The 20,954-nt window shown below is 39.8% G+C and overlaps 1 protein-coding gene across 1 annotated transcript; it reads right to left on the bottom strand.

Annotated features, from left to right (window-relative positions):
• Window positions 1-12,306: 12,306 nt before the first annotated feature.
• On the bottom strand, window positions 12,307-17,699 carry rhcga (Rh family, C glycoprotein a). The gene is made up of 11 exons (XM_035163898.2): window positions 17,407-17,699; window positions 16,406-16,598; window positions 15,927-16,077; window positions 15,623-15,770; window positions 15,313-15,479; window positions 15,064-15,201; window positions 14,399-14,535; window positions 14,117-14,241; window positions 13,471-13,544; window positions 13,268-13,341; window positions 12,307-13,171 (listed from the first exon to the last, which is right to left on the bottom strand). Exons 1-11 carry the CDS (start codon window positions 17,630-17,632, stop codon window positions 13,138-13,140), a joined length of 1,467 nt encoding a protein of 488 aa, XP_035019789.2. The 5' UTR covers window positions 17,633-17,699; the 3' UTR covers window positions 12,307-13,137.
• Window positions 17,700-20,954: the final 3,255 nt, after the last annotated feature.

The following is a 20,954-nucleotide window of genomic DNA, read 5'->3' as shown; positions in this document are numbered from 1 at the left end:
GTTATTGTACATAAATAAACCAGCACTTATCCTGCAGCACCTCATTCTTTACACTGCTGCACTACGGGCAATAATAACCCACGAGACAGGACTGAATTCAACATTTATTTGTTGTAATCAACAGAAACATGGTCTTAAACTCTGCAAGCCGGATGCAGGATGTTCAGAGTGGACTCACATGTCGCTGCACTACCTCATGAATGAGTAGTGGGCCGCTGTAGACCAGGGTTGAGGCTGCGGAGGGCTGCAGATGATTGTCTAGTCATTTATATCTTCCAACTCAGTGAGCTTTAGGTCTTGTACTCTGAGTTTGCATAAGAATAGAATCAGGTCCTGTGAACTTCCCCAACCTATTGACCCAGCACCCCAGACATGAATAGCTCTGCTTTGAGGCTCCCCAGCCTCTCAAACAAGCTTTAACCATGCCTTAAGTCCCAATCATGGTAATTTAATATATCTTAAGCCCGGCTGTTTTGCTGGAGCCCCTCTACAGTTTATTTTAGGCATTCTCTGCTTCTCACCTCATCAGCGATTCTCCTAATTTGGCGAATTTAAGGAGCTGCCGTGGCACTACAAGTTCCTTTTCAGCAGCTAAATAAGCCTCAATTCCATATAATTAGAAAAAGGTTGTTTTTTTCCCTCTATTATTATTCAGTCTGTTGATTTAGAATAAAGAGGACAAATCTCACCAGTGGTGGAGCAGCCTGAGGATGCCTCAAATGCACCAGTGCAACACAAGGGGCAGCTTTAGGTCCAGTTACGTGGGGTTTGTGGATAGAGACAGAGATCATTACTTCATATATGTGGCCTGTGGAGACTGGCTGCGAAAGTTAAAGATGCTGACGTGGAGTTTTATCACAGTAACTCTCTTATGATTGTAGAGCACACAGGCCTTTCAAAATGAGAAGGCGTGAACAAAATATTCCTTTAGAATTAAATAGACTGCATTTCTATTACATATTTTATGTTTTATTTGCGTGTCTGAAAAGCAAAATCTAATTTTACACAATTTGAGCAATCATCAATTTATAAAAATCTTGTAGGAAACAAATTTAAGGGTCAGGCAAGTACAGTATGAGGAGAGTTTAAATGTGGTAGCGCAGAGAAAGATGAAAAAAAATAAGCCCAATTGAAATTTTGCGTATTTCCTGTAAAAGAAGTGTCATGGGCTAAAAGAAAAGCCTGTACTTTTTGTGTGAAAACCAAAATACAACGATACAACATTAACTAGAATGGTACACACATAGTAAAGCACATATTGCCACCAAGACCCAATAGTCTCCTTAAATTCAAACAAGCTGCCCTAAATTGTTCACACTAATGTGTTCTACCCTGACCCATACACCCGCACACATCCTTTCACCAAGTTTCATGGTAATCCGCTGGGAAATATTTTGCTTAATGTTGCTTAATAACAAACATAAAAACAGACGGGAGAAAACATAACGTCCCAGGCGAAGGTAATGAAACAAATCATCATATGATCCTCAATTCAAGATTATCAAGACACTGTTTTCCTTTCAGAGAGCATCGTTTGAAGACACTCTGCAGATACACAAGGCAAAATAATAGATTCAATATTACAACCTTCACTTTTTCTGACGTGTTGTGTTTGATCGTCTTGTGTTTTTCATTCCTCACAACGCGGAATGTGTCAGATAATGGACAGATACATGTATTTGTCTTCCTCTCACTCATCACTCATCTGGCCGAATGACTCGTGGTCCTGTCAGTGATAACAAAGGTTATTTTACCACAGGAACCAGGTGCTTGCCTTGACTCTGTCCCTGAACCACAGGTATGTAAACCTCTTCGCTAAATTAAACGCTTTTTAACTTCCTAATAATAAATGGAGAGGGACAATAATGTGATTGTCAAAATGTGTTGGAGGTCACATGGAATCTAATTTAAGCTTTTTTATTGTCTCATATGAGTAGTTTGTAAAACTTCTAACAAAATATTTATTTTATTACATAATAAAAAAAAATTCCGTAACAAGAAACATACCAACAAGCATATAAAGGTCTTTATTGGCAGTCAATATGAACTTATTTCTTCTGATATTATTATTATAGATAAGAAAAAGAAAAAGCTTGTGGTGGCACATATATCTTTCACAGTGTCACAGTAGCCTACGGTCCTCTACATTGTGAAGACTGCTGCTTTAAATCACAGAAAACAGAAACCAGTGGGATCATCATTTTTTCAAGAGTTACAGTTTTGAAATATTTTTGTTCTTATACAAATAATATTCTCACGTAAGAATCACCTCGATTAATGTGTTGAATAAATTATAAATGAAATGTTCGTCTGCTCTCATGATGATCGACCTGTGGTGTTGTCACTGTGGCACCACCTGCTGGAAAAACAGCAAAAATTTTCCAGTCTTACATACTCACCAGCACAAATGTGTCAACAACAAAGATTGAGAACAAGCACATCTCACGGCTCATTCTTGGAAAGCTGGACGCAAACTGTGAGTCACTTCCACCAGCATTGTATTATGCAACGCTTTACCACAATCTTTTGGCATCTCTTTCTTTAAAGAAGCTCTCTGCAGAGTCTGCCCTGCCTTGTTCCGTCACCTGATCCAGCCACAAGTATGGACACACAAATGGCAACACCCAAATTATGTTTGCCTTTTTGTTCCTTTAGCTAGTACAGTATATTCAAAATAACAGGGAAGTTGGTCAAAGTTAGTTTGCAGCTCTGCTAAACGAGGATTACATTTTTACATGCATTTTCCCATAGCAACAGATTCTGCAAACACCACACAGCCCAGCTCAAAGAGCGTTTCATCAAGGCCTCTTTTGTCCGTCTGCAAGAAAACACATCCTGTTTTTGACACAAGAAAAAATACTGTGAACTTGTATCTCAGGTTACTCATCCAAAAAGAGATGGTGCGTGTGTGTGATGGTACGATTTGGTGTGTAGGAATAATTGTGCTCATTTGAAATAACATAACGTTATTATATACACATAAAGCTCATTATACAAAAACAACAGTAGGTTGGACGCTCATTACTGTGACCGAAGTGCAATAATAAAAAGGCGCAATCCTTTTGTTATGTCTTTGTTGTGTTTTGTGTGTAAACTTTGTCAAGAAGTGCATTGTTTCAGTTCCTGTGGCTGATGAGCTGGGAGGATGGGGCGCACATGGACCTTTCCCCAAACACAGACACGGGACTGGTGCTGAAACAAGGACCTCATCAAAGTTTGGGACACAAAAAAAGCGTTCCGTCTCTGCAGATCCACAAACTCCCAGAGATTTGTACAAGACAACAAAGCTCGCGTTTGTTTCTCTACCCTCGTCGACCCAATCAGAGCCTCTAATGAACACGGTTTCTCCTCAGAGAGTGGACATCAAATAGTAGCAATTATCTGTGCAAACTCTGATGAGGTGGAATCTCATGCATTCATGGCTTCACATTCAACAACAATCTCATTCACTGCACAACCACAGCCCAGTGAGGCCCACTCTGCAAAAAATACTAATGATCTCTAATGAAGGTCCGTACTATGATCCATGCCGTCCACGCTCACATGATGCAGGATGCACAATTCACACACACACACACCATGCACACACACAAACACACACACATACACAGATTCTAACAGTTGATTGAAAACTCTTTAGGTTCATCTTATTTTGGTGTTAAATCTTGGTCAAATAATTAGATAAGAGAAAATAACAGATGTGCACAGTGAGCAGGACTCTGTCGTCGTCCAGCAGGACGTTCAGTAGCAGTCTAATTATTCTGACTGTTGCTTCCTTTAACACCTGAAATGCTGAATTGTCCTATTCTCTGCTCTCCCATCTTAACAACCAGGCCACGTCTCTGCTGTGTTTCAGCCAAACCACAGAAAAAAACCAACCGGGAGGTCATCTCTGCACTTTGGATCCGAGTGTAATCATGTGTGGACTGTTGGATGGATCGCAATAACATTTTACAGAGGTAATCATTTATATGTGATCCTCTGACTTCTCCTCTAGCGCCACCAGCAGGTTCACATCTCAGATTTTCAGTGAAATGTTTTTACAGCGATTCAAATTTGGTAAAGATGTTTATTTCTCCCGCAGGATGAATTGTTTTCTCCTGGCTGATGCATTACATTTTCATGTAGCACCTGCATCCGGTCATTTCAGTTTGAGCAATTTTCGGGTTTATGACAATATATCTGATGTATTATAGACATTCCCATCATCCAGCTGAATGTCAGCATGCAAGCCACCTTATATCAACATTCAGGTCAAACCACTGCAGTGCTCATAGTTTAGTCAGAGTTGTTACATGGCTGTAGATCTGTTCATTTTCACGTCTAATATATCTGATTTCTATTTTCTTACTGCCAACAGTTTTTCAAGTTCAAGTTTATTTCTTGTTTCAACAGCAAAAATAAAAGTGTACTGTACTGTAAATTATAAAAGTACACACGAGAAAAACCTTAAAAGCATGAATCAAATACAGAGCCAACAGCAGGATGATAATATTAGGCTTGAATATCAGTCCTCTAAACATGCCTAATTTTTATCAACAAGATTCATAAAATATTTTCTGATCTCTGATCCGGATCTGCACCAAAATGAATGGGTTCTCTCCCGACTCATACGTACGGTGGCCCTACGTGATCCTTCTACCAAGTTCGGAAACCAGTCCTGTAGTTTTTGTATAATCTTGCTCACAAATACACAAACAAACAAACCATTAAACAAACAGACAATGTTGGAAACATAACCTCCTTAGCGGAAGTAATAAAGTATGCATTGTGCATATTAAGCATACTTGTACGAATACATATATTTACACCAAAAGTGGGTTCATTCGCTCACATTTTCTCATGGTAAAATATAAAAAATACCTTTTGTTTCGTCAGGACTGATGTTAACAGTTTTTCCTAACATGCATGTGCAATGAATTCAAAGTGATTCAAACGTGGCATTAAATGTAAGATTTAATCTTATGGTTCAACCTTTACATCTGAGCCTATATACTAAAGTATAATATGCCTGCTATAATGATGGCCTGAAAATGACATTTTTAACTTGTTATCGATATGAAAATAAGGATGCACACTTACAATCTCTCTCTCACACATACACACACACGTACACACATGTCTATACAGGATCCCTGTGGCAGCGAGGCAGGGAGAGGAGAGGAGAGGAGAGAGAGGAGAGGAGAGGAGAGGAGAGGAGAGGAGGGACACAATCACAGGGCCACAGTGTCTCTGCAGCCGGGGCAGGGCAATGTGTGCACATCAGGTTTTGTGAGGCCCTGACGAGATGTGACAGCCCAGCTCTCACTAAAAGATCCCTGAATTTAGTCCATTTTTATGCCTTTTCCATTTACAATGCTTCAGTGGAGATTTCTTTATTTCAGAATGGACAATAGTCTCTTTCTTTCGCATTCCCTACATCTCCCTCTCTCTCCCTCACACACACACACACACACACACACACACACACACACACACACACACACACACACACACACACACACACACACACACACACATGCACATGCACACACTCACACACACACAAAGCCTCGCTGGCAGACGCACGCACACTTGCTTGCTGTCATGCTCATTTTGATGGTAATTAATGACATCACCACTGCGTGCGGGTGCATGGTGGTGTGTGGTGTGGTGCGTTTGTGTGTATGGGGGGGTTGCGTTTGTTTGTTGAGCAAACCGTGGGAACAGGGAGCTCTCCAGGGTGGCGAGTCAGGGCCTCCAACAATACATATGCTGTTGCTTTTCACCCAAACACCCTCCCTTCCCAGGAGAATCATTCGTCTCCCCTCCTCTCCTGTCCCCCCCGTTCCCTCCTTTTTCTTCCACGACTTTCCCTCCATTCATTGTATTTGTCGCAGTGTGGAGTGTGAGGTTGCTGCCCCCTCTCTGTCAGTGTGTCTCATCAGCATCAACTTGGATGGAGCTCAGGGTTTCTGTGAGGATATGTCACCAGGGAGATTTATGAGACATGTACAGTCACTGTGAAACATTGAAGAGTGTAAAGCAACCCTTTTTATTCACTGCTGCTACTGTATGAGTATTACTTCTCTGTATTACAACTTTTTCTGTACTTTCTTAACTCATTCATTCTGCTTCACAAATGTACACACACAGACGGCCTTGACAAAAGTAATAGAGAGTGATCTCATATGTATCCTATAATACTGCAGACCTAATATAATAACCCCTGAGGGTCCTTGACGTTTAAATAAAGAAAAAAATGCAGGCAACCACCAGAGAAGCCAACAACAAAAGGTGCAGTTTAACTAGTTTTGACCTCAGACAGAGATCAGGCCAGAACCTGTTAAAACAGATTTACACCAGGTATTGCTCACATACTGAAATTACCTTTCTTCTCTTCTGTTGGACAAATATTTTTTGTTCAGCAGAAACCATAGAGTTAAGTCACTAAGTCAGGAGGGATCTGTCAACATTGAACCCTGTCAACTTCCTCAAGAATTTCTCCAAAATGCTGTTAGGAGCTGTCATAAAACCTCTATTTAAAAAAAAAATGTAGATACCTCAGTAATAGAAAATTACAGGCCCACATCCAACCTCCCATTTTTGGGCAAAGTCATAGAAAAGCTGTTCATCAACAACTCAACACCTTCTTGGCAATAAATAATTGTCTTAATTCCTTCCAATCTTGATTTCAATGACAACCCAGCACTGAGACTGCTCTCATGAAAGTCCTAAACTATATAAATATCTAAATACAGATAATAGCAAAGTGTCTGTCTTAGTACCACTGGATCTCATTCGATGGAGTTAACCACACAATACTACTGGAAAGACTGGAAAACTGGGTAGGACTCTCTGGTACTGTTCTCAATTGGTTCAAATCTTATCTGCAGGGTAGAAACTATTTTGTATCAGTTGGTCCTTACGGAGCTCAACAAACAGCAATGACGTGTGGAGTTCCCCAAGGGTCCATTCTTGGTCCAGCTCTGTTGATCAACTAGATTTATATAACAATAACACTACTAAACCAAAACACTACTCAGAGGACGACCAAGTCAAAGTCTCCAGGTGAGGGTTAACCCTAACCCTCACAGTTTGTCCATTTACTGAAGCAAACTGGGCTGTTAAACTTGTTTTTTAACATATTTTAGTGAATGACACTAGCATTAAAAATAATTAGTGTTGAATTGCAGAGTCGTCTGCTGACAGCTTCCTTACTGGAACTCATTACCTACTTGTGTGCTTCCGCGTGGCACGCTGCAGCCCTATTTTAATATTTTTGATTGATCATTGACAAGATCATTTATCACAATCAACAGATCGTAACAGGCCTACCTTAATATTTTGAATAATGCACCAAGTTAGAGATTTCCTTGCACAGTTTACACATATAGTTCTCTGAGAATTCCTTTCTTATCCAGGTAAAATTGGTATTGTAAAATGAAATATCCTTAACTCAATCGATATCGAATCAAATCAAATTGGAACTTGAATCGAGACCTCGTTGATCGTAGTTGAATCAATTTGGGAACACAGTGGCGATACCCAGCCCAGTTGGACAGTGGAGACGCTGTTCCCCGTGTTCATTCGCATGCAGAGCATTTGTAGACTAATCATTTGTGACAGGGGAAGCCTATTAGTATTCTTATTAGTACTCTTATTATTACTAAAGCTTGTTTTTGTTTTAAAGTATTTTATGTTTGTTGTAGTGTTGTGCTAAATAGGTATCGTTGCTGGTAGTTGTTTTATTTTACTAGATAAATAGCTAGAAAGCACAGCTACCTACAGTATTTAGCATTTGACAGTTTGCCAACGCTCAGTCATATAAAGTGAATGTACCTGGTTGGATAGTGCTACACTTAAAGCTGTCATACGGTTAATTGAGGTTTAATGTAAAACTATGTCAATTCTTAAACATTACCACTATACATACAAGTGCTCTTGAAATTATTCAAAATGATTTGCACATGAGGAAAAGGTTAGGATTTCAGTAGAGAAGTAATTGTATCAGAGGTGTGAGCAGCACTAGTACTACACTACTCAAAGTTCTTACTTTGGACAATTTCACACATGGAGATTTTGATATCTCATGTTTCAACTATTAGTAAATTCTACATTCTATTGACACCAGACCATGAAGTAGTACATCTGAAACCGATTCAAAAAGGCCCCAAACTCTGAGAGCTTACTCCTTTTATGGTCCATGTCATTGCTCCCAGTTATATAACACAATAGTTTTTTTTTCATGTTGCGTAAGAGAAAAACCAAACCCTCTGTGCTGACATGCTCAAACTGCATGTTTGACACGACCTTGTCAAACACAAACAGCGGCATAATAATGAGAAGGTCACAGGACTGTGAAGACCTTTCTATGTCCATGTGACACAATACGTCTGAGAAACAAAAAAGGATTAAATGTTTTTCGGTCTAATTAAAGGTCCCAGGGTTGACAATTTTCTGGTGTTTTATTTTGAAGTTTGAGTCTGAGCCTCTCTTCTGATTGGTTGACCGTTGATGAGTGCCACACACCCAAGCCAACCACATGGATTGTGGCTGACTGCTGTAGCTTGCTAAGACTCACATTTTCAGCGATGGTCAGTCAGCGCTGAAATGAGCTGAACAGGAAAACAGTGAAATGCTGACGAAATGCTCTGGTTGGATTTGGTGCAGAGATAAACCCTGGAGCATTGGGCCTGGGCAAGGTGGAAACTCCCGGATCATCTGGTGGCGTCAAGGTGACCATCCGCGGTTTATCAGTGTCCAGAGCCAATGAATCCCGCTGCCCCTGCCTCCAGCTCTCCGTAGCTGTTAGAGCCTTTGAGTGAACCATTTGGTTGCCAGTGATCAAGGCCAGAGGAGCATGCATAGCCGCAGTGATATCTTGATATTTTCACAGTATTTCCTTTACACCTAAACCTGCTTTGGAAAGAAAGAAAAAAAAAATGGGAGGGACTTTTAAATCAAAAAAACATGAACAACGTAAACAGAGAAATGTTTTAATGCTTGTGCTTCACAGGCACTGTCTGTTGTAAAGTATAGTTTAGATGTTGATCTGGGAGTTATTATTGTGTGATGGACGTGAAATGAAACTCGAACGGCTCAGTCCTTTCTCTTTCTTTGATTTCATTTCTTCTCCACTTTTCTCTTCATGTTATTATCAAACAGGCTTCAAAGAGGATTTTTTTACTGGTGCACGGATGTATATTCAAAATGTTCAACATGTACGATAATCCCAAAACTAAGCAATGATCCTAATGGCAATCAAACACTTAGTCTTGTGCTCTAATTAGGGGCAGGTGGAGCACTACATTAACCAAACCATTCAGTTTCCTTGCCTCTCATGGTTTAAAGCAGCTCTGGTTTGAACTGGGGCCTTTGTGGCTGAATCAAAGCTCTCCCCTGCTATGAATGGTGATTTCTTTGCCTCTCCTCCTCAGCAGTGGCCGGCTGAGAGGTCTTCTCCCCTGAGACTCCCCTTTGACCCCAACAAATGGACTCTTGTCAAATGAATAAAGAAAAAGTGACTGGCCTTTAGTGATGCCTGGTGTTCGGCCAATTGCTGTTTGATGAGTGATCACAATGACAGAAAGGAGACTGGTGCAGCTCAGAGCTCAGTGGGACGTCCTGTGATATGACATCAGCTTTACAAGCCCTGGACCATGAGGATGTCTGGGAGGTTAATTTCAGGGGTTACTCCTCAAAACATGATCACAAGTGTTTAACGACAGTTTAAAAAGAACAATAAGCATCTTCGGCCTTGTGTTTTTATTTTTCAAATGACAAAAGAATGTAAACTGATGGATTGTCATCGTCATGTGGTTCTTTTTACTAATGAGTCTTAGTAAGACCACAAGAGCCCCTGATATCTCACTCAATGTCCCTTAGAGACCACTCGGTGAGGACAGTGAGAAAATGCAGGTTTTTGCATCCATCTATTGGCCCAGATGGAATCTGTAGCCTGCTCCAATCAGCTCACAAAGGTGATATAATTGCCAGGGCAGGATTGGACAAGGCCGCTGCCTTTGGAGTTCTTCAGTCTCCTCTTTTTCCCATTGCACCTATTCTCTCCCACTCTATACACACTGATTATAGTCCCCTCCCTCATTGTCCCATTATCCTCCAACAACAGGCCAATTTGTCCCTCCAGCTTGGCTCCCGCCTCCCCTCCTGCTGCGTTATTTAGCCCCTCTTCTGCACTTCAATGGCAGGTACTGATTGGAGAACTTCCACAACCTCTTTGCTATTCCTCAAAAAAATCCCTCCTCCCCTTCCCAGCAACCTTTAATCTGATTACAGGCTTTCTGCAGCTTTTCAGAGGAGGCCAGTCCCAGGAGGACAATGGCAGACCAAGTGGTTTCACAAACACTCTCCCCAGGGTCTTATGATTCACAAGAGGAGCTGCGTCCACTGTCGTCCGGCATCAGGTCCCAGCAAGACCTGTCTACACACAGATTTAACATCATCAACATCTCTGTTACAGTGATACTCTCTGTGCACCTTAGGAATAAAAACAACAAGAAAAAGACTGGACTTGAGTCAAGCTCCTTTATGTGTCTGTCTTCTTTTTAACAGGGGAAACAAAGACTGAAGCCCATGTTCTGATTTGAGTCCTTCATGCTGCACAGACTAAAATTACTGAGCCTCTATTACTGTAAAAAAACTCATGACACTTAGTGATATTAGCTATTTGTCTCTCACTGGAGGCTACAAATCAACCAGTGCTCCAAGTTTCCTGAGAAGCCAGATTTAGATTAAATTTGCTGGAGGATGTATGTTTTTCATTTTTATATAACTGGAATCTTTCCATGAAAGATCATTATACGAGCAGCTGTGGATCAGGAGATAGAGTGGGTTGTCCACTTACCAGAAGGACGGTGGTTCCATCCCCATCTCCCCATTCCGCATGCTGAAGTGTACTTGGGCAATGGGTGACCAGCAAAACTGTACTGTAAAGCGCTTTGAGTGGTATAGTACAATTCACCATTTATTCCAAATAAGTTACGTCATTGACATTTATTGAAATTGATAATAAAATATGCTGAAATAGCAGCATCTGTTTACGTGATTGTTAATAAATCTAACACCATGTCGTACCCACCTCGCTGTGTAAACATCTCAAAGAGACATTGGAATATTGACACATTTCTTTGTGCACTGGAAAACGTCTAAAAACTTTTGAAAATTAAAAAGTGATCATTTTAATGATTAGCTCTGAGACTATTGAGGGAATTTCTAAGTTCATCTGTTTTGGCTAAACTTTATTGACACTATAATGCAAGCACAATCCAAACTTAAAATCTTCTAATATGCAAATGTTTTTTATGAAATAATCTTTTTTTTGGTTAGGATATAGAAAAAAATGTATAATGATACAGGTGTTATTGATAATTATCATGACATTATTATTTCTTTTACGTGTCAAGACTTTTTAGATTTTTGCTCCTGAGTGAAGGTTGTGGTTTTAAATTCTTGTTCATGGGGAGAGAATGAAAACCCTTGATACCTGGTGTCACAGTGGAAAACCTCAGGTCTAATAAGATTAAGTCAGAGTGATGTGAAATATATATAAATTATTTTTGGAACCAAAATAAATATCCTCATGATTAAAGGCATATGATATAAGTGTGTAAGTTCTGATCTTCGGCCCTCCACCTCAAAAAAAGGCTCTCTCACTTATTCACATCAACTGGAGTTTTTTTTTTTCAATAATTCAAGCAAACACTAATGTTGGGATCCCACATATCTGTCATATTTTTTATAAAAATGCATTTAGTTTACAGATTAATTTATTAATGTTTAATTACAGATTCATTTATAAATTATCTATATTGGGGATTATGGATTAATATAAGACTGACACAAGTGTGTGACAAGGCAGTAAAACCACAATTACATCAAAAGAAGCTCAGTTCATTCAGGTATTCTGCATCTGACAAAGTTCCAGCTCCATCCTCCCACTTCCTGGAACTGAATGTGACCATCACTCTTTTTTATCCAGAGATATATTTTTCTTTTTGTGTCTTTCACCTGTTACAAACTTTATCAACATGCCCACTCACTCCTGGTGAATCTTGTGGAGGATCGATGCTGCATTCTCGCATCCTCTGGACTTTCTGCGGACTCTAGGGGTCCAGTCGGAGAAAGTCAGGAGGCTCTCACTTGGACAGTTGCGTTCACACATACAGCGCCACTAGAGAATGTCCGGAGTTCAGTGCGTGACTGAACGAATGTCTGAAAGCAGCTTATGTTAGCCACGCAATATGCTGAATGGATATTATTTTCTTTTCATCGTGTGTCTTTAAAAATGAGAACAAGAACATGAGAGCAAGGACAAAAGAACTTTATTCTTAATTTGAGTTTATCAGCTACTCGAAACAGAAACTATTTGAATAATACAATAAGCAGATTTGTAAAACACAATCATATATAGTGTATCAGAGGTAACATTCAACACTACATCAAGCAAACTACTAACAATTGTATTACAGTTACTACAGTTACTCACAACGTCTATTTGAACAACAAGTCATTTATGCAACAAACAAAAAGTGGACTGGATTTGTATATACAACTTACAAAGACCTATACATATAGTTTGAAAGAAATAGGTAGTAGAGTTCAAAGACTGCTTAGTTTAGCAGCACAAGTAACTTTGATTTCTAAAGGCTTTTTATGCAAAATATTTTAAATAAAATACATTTGCAATCATTATTAATGATAACTTTCGCAATCAAAAGGTGAGACTTCCGAGTGTTGTTTAGTCCTTTAAAAGAAGGATTTACTTTTATGTAGACACCAATGTGTTTCCAAACTCGTTAACAGTATCTCTCAGTTCTTCGGTGCATTATAACTTAGCTTATAGAAAATAAACACCTTGTCTTTATCTTCTCATCACACTGCATTGACTCAGTGTATATAAAGCTTCTTTCAAAATAAATTAGAAAGTGATTCCAGTTTAAAATGTATTTCGAGAGCAATACTTGCTCTTCAGATATTTTGTCTATATATTTTTGGTCACTGCTTTATGCAGCTTGGTTATAACTTAAAATTTTGAATAGCTCATTGTTGAGGTTTGCTCCTTCATTTCTTTGTGTTGTTTCACAGTTATATCAAGTTCAAGGTGACATGAGAGGGTCGATCTCCTGTTGTGCCGCTCTAACTTTGCTCCACGGAGAAGTTTGACTCAGATCTGTTGAAAGAAATAAGGACAACAAAAAAATGAATGAATGAATAACTGAAGGTGAGAACACGGTGCATGAGGACGTGCATGTGTGAGTGAGCTTACATGTCTTGGTGCTTGTGTATCATGTGGTTGTTGTACTCCAAAACAGGCGGGATGGAATCCTCATCCTCAGGGACCTGAAACAACAACAGACGGGATCGGATCATGAGGCAGAGAGTCAGTGATCTCACTTGAAACAACTGACGTTTCTTTCCTCTCTAGTTACATGGCGAGACCACCATCTAGTGGTAGAAAACCACTCTCACCTCCCAGTACACTTCATCGTCATAGCAGTTGTCATCAGCGGGATCGCCCCAGATAGGGAGCCTCAGGATGAGACCTTTAAACAGAGACAAAAAAAATACATTTAGATATATAATAAACATTGAGCAAGAATTCTGCAACGATTTTGCATTTAAAAGAACACTTTAAAATGTGGGCTGTCCTAATTACAAACTACATTCTGTGACATAACAGTTTTAATGTTTAAGAGCACTTTGTCAGTTTGATGGTTGAGAAGTATCACTATTATCATTATTATTATTATCATAACATTTTCTCAAAGTCGAGAAAATACTGCCTGTGCCTTAATACATTTTTAAAATATATTATATTTATACATCTGATTAAGACATTGAGGTAAGATGAGAAGATACAATAAATGTACAATACAATAATAACAATAATAATCAACTAAAATGAAACAAGAAAATATTAGGAAAACAAAGAAAGGGAGATTTTACAAAGGGTAAATAAAAAGATAAATAATTAGATATCTTAGTGTATTGGTTTGGCTCAGGGAGTATCCCAAGGTAAAGAGTAGGCTATTATGATTTACTTTTTCATTTTCTACAGTATTTGTTTTCTCTATGTTACTTGAGTCCTTGACACCGCTCATTTTTTAATACTCACCGACAACCCCGCCTCCTACAAGTCCAAATGCAATAGCTACACATGTGCCAGCCGCCTGGAAGCCTCCCTGTGTCCCAGGAGACCTGTCTGCAAATTCGCCTACAAAGTCAAATGTGTTGATCAACCTGGACAGAAAAAATAAAAAAATAAACCTTTGTAAGCCAGATTTTCAAAAAAAGGACCATTCACTTTCACTGAGAAGAAACTGAAAACATGTCTGTGAATAGAAGCAATAACAGTACTTGATTTAACAAATGATATATGTCTGTTTCGGTCACTTACCCCTCTTTGCTATAGACAGACTCAGTGGCCGCTGCAGCAACGATGGCACCTATGAAGCCACCCAGCATCCCTGGCACAGCGTGCAGGTTGTGGATGCCACATGTATCCTGGAGTTTCAGATATTTCTCTAAGAAGGGCTGAGAATGAGAAAACAGTCATATGTTAATTAGTGATCTGTACGATTTAAAAACACTGAGGTCAAATTTCCATTCAAGTCCAGTGTAGCTTTCATTTTTTAGATAAATCTTCTATAATTCTACAAGTAATTATATGAATAGGCTCATAATTCTGGTGTAAAAATATGTAATCTCTTCCCATTTCCCCTAAATCAGTACGGGTCATATTCATTTTAAACTTGCAAAATCACCTTAAAACCACAGAACAAAGTCATGCAAAGTATCATGTTAGGAGTCTGCAACACCTTTAAGGACAACACGCTTCCCTTCATTGGACTATTATCATGTTACATGATATTGTCAAATTATTTTGACAATATCTCTCACCACTTATTGTCAGCCAGTTATTTTCCCAGAATGCAAACCACAAATCGTTTCAACATATAATTGCCCTTGTCTGCTTTCATGTTGTGTCATTCATGTTAATTCGCCCTGAGGACGACAGCTTTACCGTGAAGACAGATCATAAGTTAGTAGGCGGAGTCTCACCGTGACAAACAGGTAGCCGAATGTGGAGATAATGCCGCAGCAGAAACCCACGATGAGTGAACCATAAGGAGTGATCATGAACTCTGCCGCTGTCCCCATGGCAACACCACCAGCCAGAGTGGCATTCTGGATATGGACCTGTCAGGTGAGACAGCGGGTTAGACAAGAGGACATGAGTAATAGACAAATATGAATGATAAACCATGACTGTTCTTCAGTTGGCTTGTGGGTGTTTTTCCATGTTGTTACCATGTCTAGTTTTCCTCTCTTGTCAGACATGCTGGAAATGGCCACCGTGGTGAGCACAGAGGAGGCGAGGGCGAGGTAAGTGTTGATGGCGGCTCTGTGCTGTCCGTCGCCGTGGTCCGTGATGGCCGAGTTGAAACTGGGCCAGAACATCCACAGGAACAGTGTACCTGTGAGGGGGAAGAACGTCAATTAAACCATCCAACCGTTGGATTTTTACAGTCAAGCTTATAGATCTGAATCATATGAGAAAATCCTGTGTGTGAGGCTAAAAGTTATGGAAGTTTAAATCATGAATCAGTCAATCACTCACCGATCATAGCAAATACATCCGAGTGGTAGACGGATCCATTGAGGCTTTTGCTTTGATTCAGGTGTGGTCGGTACAGGACCCATGAAATGGCCAAACCATAGTATCCTCCAAAGGCGTGGATGACCATGGAGCCTCCAGCATCTCTGCACTGTGGACACATTAAGATTTCACTCAACGGTAGATACACAGCCGCAGCACAAAATACAACCTACAATGTCTGACGGAAAATTATCCCTTTGGACAATTAATACAACACATTGGAACTGGATAAAACTTCAACGTGATTGTGTTTGGTGAGACTCACATGAAGTAGGCTGAGGATGATGTACTCCTCCACAGCAAACAGCGTGACGCCAAATAAGGTGACAACCAACAGCTGGACAGGACTCGTTTTTCCCAGCAGGGCACCGTAGGCGATCAGAGTGCCGGCACAGCAGAAGTCGGCGTTGATCATACTGTGTGGGACGAGGACAACAACAAGAAATGGGTGAATACGACCAGATCATTTAAGTGAGGCTGAACCAGGCAAACCTTGACCTCAGTATGTACAATGCAACCCGACCACCAACAGATACTCAGGGCTGTCAAACTTATAGCAGCGGAAGTAGGAAGAGGAAACGAGGAGCAGGCAACAAAGAGCTGTGAAGTCCACACCCTGACCTCGGGCGGTTAAAGAATGTGGGAACATTTTGACTTATGCAACACACCTGTGCAGTCCACCTGGCTTCTTCCAGTTTACCGAATGACTGACACTGCACAAAATAAACATTTCCTCTGGCTCACCTCTCAACTCCGATGTGGATTTTTCCAGTAGCCGGGTCGAGGGCGTGGAACCAGCCCTGCATGAGAAGGGCCCACTGCAAACCGAAGGAGGCAATCATGAAGTTGAAGCCAACGGCGCCAAAGCTGTATTTTTTCAGGAACGTCATGAGGAAACCAAAGCCAACAAAGATCATGACATGGACGTCCTGGAAGCCTGGAGGGACGGAGAATTAAACATGAATCAATCAATCGATGATCATCAAGATGTATCGAGCTGTATTCACACAAAGTCAGTTGCATATGTCAAAATTAAATAGAACATCAGTTGACAGTGTCTTTAATTTTCGACTCGGATTATTTAAATGCAAAGTTTAGGTTTCTTATATTCATTTTCAATTACATATTTCCCATATATTCTTATAGTTGCATGTTAAGATTCTTTCAAATTGCAAAGTATTGACAGGCAAAATACAATTATACATTCGATGCCAGACTATCACATGTGAACCCAGAAAAACAATCATATAAAAATATACACATAATACATACATGTGTATTGTGTCAAAGTAAAGGAGGTCGTTTGAAACATTTGAAGCAGAATTTCTTGAATTTGCCTTTCCTTGATCCCAATCTAGATTCATGTGATAAAACTGCCTGTTTTTAAAAAGAACATTATATTTGATTTCTATTCATATCATAATTTATGTATTTTTTCTATGACCATCGGCATTTGAATGTAACATCATTTTGTGATGTGGTTAGATCCAGCAGTGAACAGGAAACCAGGACAGACTAAAGCTGACACAACATGATTCCAGCTGTGAGAAATATGAAATTTTACATAAACATTAAGAAGGAAATTAGAAATTCATAGTCATCTATTTACCATGAATGGAAAAACATTAGAGGAAGTACAAAGTTAAGTGTGTGTGCACAACCAACAGCCCTTGTGAGTGAAACACCCATGATCATCAAAATGACAGCTGCATTTATCATCACAGAGGATCAATCGCTGAACTTACTGGGATATCTGAAATAGAAGTCATTTTCAATGTCACTGGTGATGTTGTGGTCCCTTTTGTGCTCTGCCCAGTGGGTGTCTGACTCCTCATCATAGCGGATGAAAACTCCAAACAGCACAATCATAGCAATCTGCCAGACCAAGCAGACGGCCGGCAGACTGATACGCACGTTGGTGTTCTTTGTCCGGCCAAAGAAATTCCTCATGCAGTCAGCACAGTTCCCCATGTTGACGATTCTCTGGTCACTGCTGGGCTGTGCTCCTCTTCCTCTGCTGTCACCAGGTAGCAGGTATTTATGGAGCTGTGGGGAGGTGTGCCCCACTTTGCAGCTCATTCACAGGGGGTGGGAACTCATACCTGGGAGGAGGTAAACCACTCCTTACCTGCTCTCCCTCCACTCATGCTGTTCTGGCCTCTTAGACCAAATTTCCCTAGGAAAATAAAGTCATCACTGCATTAACACCTATAATGGAAATTGCATAGTACTGACAGAGTTGTGTGAATTAACTTGATATGATTAGCATTATTTTGATATTGCAACTTCTAGCAGTTTTTACAAAATGTTTAAAAATGGCGGTCAAAGTCAAAGACAGTAAAACACTATCAATAAACAGTGTGTAATGATGAAGATGTTCATGTACAAAATGTAACTCATTCATCTGCGATAATGCTCTGAATGTTCACTCTGCACCAAGGAGGTTACATTTTGGTGCAGATCCAATAATTTTTTTCACTTTACTGAACATTGTGAGATGGAGTAATTCATGGCTCTTGATGAAAACAAATCTTTATTGAATATTTAGAGGATGGACATGTGCAATTTGTTGCAGCTTAATTGAATTGAGGTGCACAAATGTGGTCTCCTGAGTGCCATTCTAGTATTGGAAATGATTTCTAAGCAAAAATGAACCTTTAGCGAGCAGTAGATTGATCTTGGCTGAATATCTGTCAGACAAACTGCAAATCATACGCCTTAACTACTTAATGCATGTGTGTATAACTTTGATTGAAAGACACATGGCTTTATTTGTCCTTCTCTGGTTTTAATACAGCAGTTTATCTTTTATGATGTATTATAACCTTTAATAAAGGGTCTGTTACCTCAAGTATGAACGCACATTTCCAGCTTCACACTGGAGTCACAGATTTATTCTGCCAATCAGTGCTGATTCTCTGTGTTGCAGTAACTGGGGGTAAAGTGCCTTGCTTGAGGACTGTGACCACACCTACTTGAACACCTGTCTCTCTTGCTCTCTCCTCTTGTTTCCCGTCCATCTCTTCCATCAGTCCATGACAGAAGACAAATATCAATATGTTAGGAGAGCTTTCCCAGCATCACCATAAGGCAGAAGTGTGTCCACCCTGAGGACAGAACACCCTAACCTACCAGTTGGTGAGGTTTCAATGAAGTGATGTTGTTCATGTCCCATGGACACTTTGGTCTGGCTGAGGGGTAGAGCGGTCGTCCTCCTACCAGAAGGTCAGTGCCTTGAATCCCATAATAATAATAATTATGATAATTGTTATGGAACTTTTCTAGAAGCTGGTGAAAGGAGAACTCAGGCAGCAGCTGATGTCTTATGCAGAAGGTTTTTATGTTTGATGCATCAAGGAGACCAGAAGGTGCAACAATATACAAACGCTAACAAAGTAACATGAGCAATTAAACTATATAAAAAAACAAGTTCAACAGCCCGGTTTGCTTTGGCAAATGAACAAACTATCAACAACTGGAGATGTTGGCTTGGCTGTCCTCCTTGACTTGACAGCACCTGAAGGCAGAACATAAAACGTTAAACTTATTTTCCCCTGGGGAACTGAGTGTGATTAGAGTGTGGTTGGATAATACTTTTTTTTAACCCAGCCCTATGTCCAACCAGCAATTCAGAAATCAGGAAATTCTGTTGGGGCAAATGAAATAAATGTGATTGGCAAGTAAGATCTGACAAAACGTCCTGGATAAAAGGGGAACCACAAACTGGGTCATTATAATACACACTTGAGTAAACCCCTCCCACACAATAATAACAATAATAATAATAATAACAATAATAATAATTAATATAGTTATTATTACTAATACTTTATTTATTAATATCAATTGTTAGTAAGCCTATACCAAAATATACCTGTGCTAATCCCACAGTTGTTTACACGCTATTCAGATCTGCAAGTTACTTAGCTTAGCAGTTAGCAATGACGTTTCTCTTTAGTTTAGCTCTTAACGTAATTTGGGGATTGTGCGCCGTCTTTTCAGCTTCAACTCCTCCACACTGGGGCTTTGCTTTCCAACGCATTTATCCTCTCCTCCAGGGAAAACAGCGTGGTGTTTACTTCAGCCAGTTTTTCACACCGAAAACTGAGTCATTCATCGAACCACGCAAACAACAGCTTGTCTGGGGTAGACAGACGCTTCATTCAGTTTTTTCCAATAATTTGGGAGGAAAAATGTTTGGCGATATGCTTTATGTGAAGCACAGTGTTTTGGTGTCAGCAGAAAGACTTCTCTTAGAAAACTGTACAGTGGTGCCACTCTCTCCATTCCAACAGATTTTCTTGGATCATCAGATGTACCCTGCAAATTGTATCACTGATTACTAAGCTTAGTATAATTATAGAATCATAAATTGTAGCTTGAATAGATTTGCCTTATATAAGTAAGTATGCTATGATGCATTATAGCATACTTACTTATATAAGGCAAATCTATTCAAGCTACAATTTACCCCAGATGCCCCATTTATCCAGGAACAGAAATATGATTCTGCAGGTTTTTATACAAATCTGCTCTGGGCCAGACGGGGCCACCATGATAGAGTATAGTCTGATTATAGAATTCAAAACCGTATTTTTTTAATTACGGCAAACTTGTAATAACAATAACAGTCTAAAATACTTTATAAAGCACAAATCATGAGGTTAGTGAAGATGCACACCTCTGCTAGTCACATAGTGATGAAAGAAATAATCATGTACAGAAATATTATTCTTTGATGCTTAGAGATGCATCGATAATCGTTTCATAATCAAGTCGTAGCCCTCTGAATCGGAATGGAATCACGAGACTCCCTACCTACAAACAAGTCCAGTTGCCTCTGTACACAAGTGCACCTTTCTGTCATGTGAAAGGAACAAAGACGTAGTCGTACACGTGCATCACATGCCCGCTCCTCCCTCAGTGTCCTCCATCCATCCTATGTTTTCCTGTCTCGATGATTATCAGAGAACAGAAACCCGAGAGATGCTACTCTAAGGATTCATCATATGTCATATGGTGCACTCACGGTGTCTCTGTAATACAAAGAACATTCCAGATGTTATCTGTAACAAAGATCCTCCCTTTTGATAATATTTCAATGCAGTGCATCGCTGGTCTTTGCAGGTTTTACCAGCCCACAGCAACAGGTCTGCAAACACTCACATAAATACAGAAGAGGATTAAGATTCCTGTCAAATATAATATAGACATAATGTAAAAAGATTTGTAAGGACAGTGAATTTTCATTTATTGATTAATGAAAATTCATGAGTCAGTATCATGTCTTTCC

The sequence above is a fragment of the Hippoglossus stenolepis genome, chromosome 1 (assembly GCF_022539355.2).
Source record: "Hippoglossus stenolepis isolate QCI-W04-F060 chromosome 1, HSTE1.2, whole genome shotgun sequence".
Taxonomy (NCBI): domain Eukaryota; kingdom Metazoa; phylum Chordata; class Actinopteri; order Pleuronectiformes; family Pleuronectidae; genus Hippoglossus; species Hippoglossus stenolepis.
Note: the sequence above shows the minus strand (reverse complement) of the source record. Positions and strands in the feature narration are given on the sequence as shown.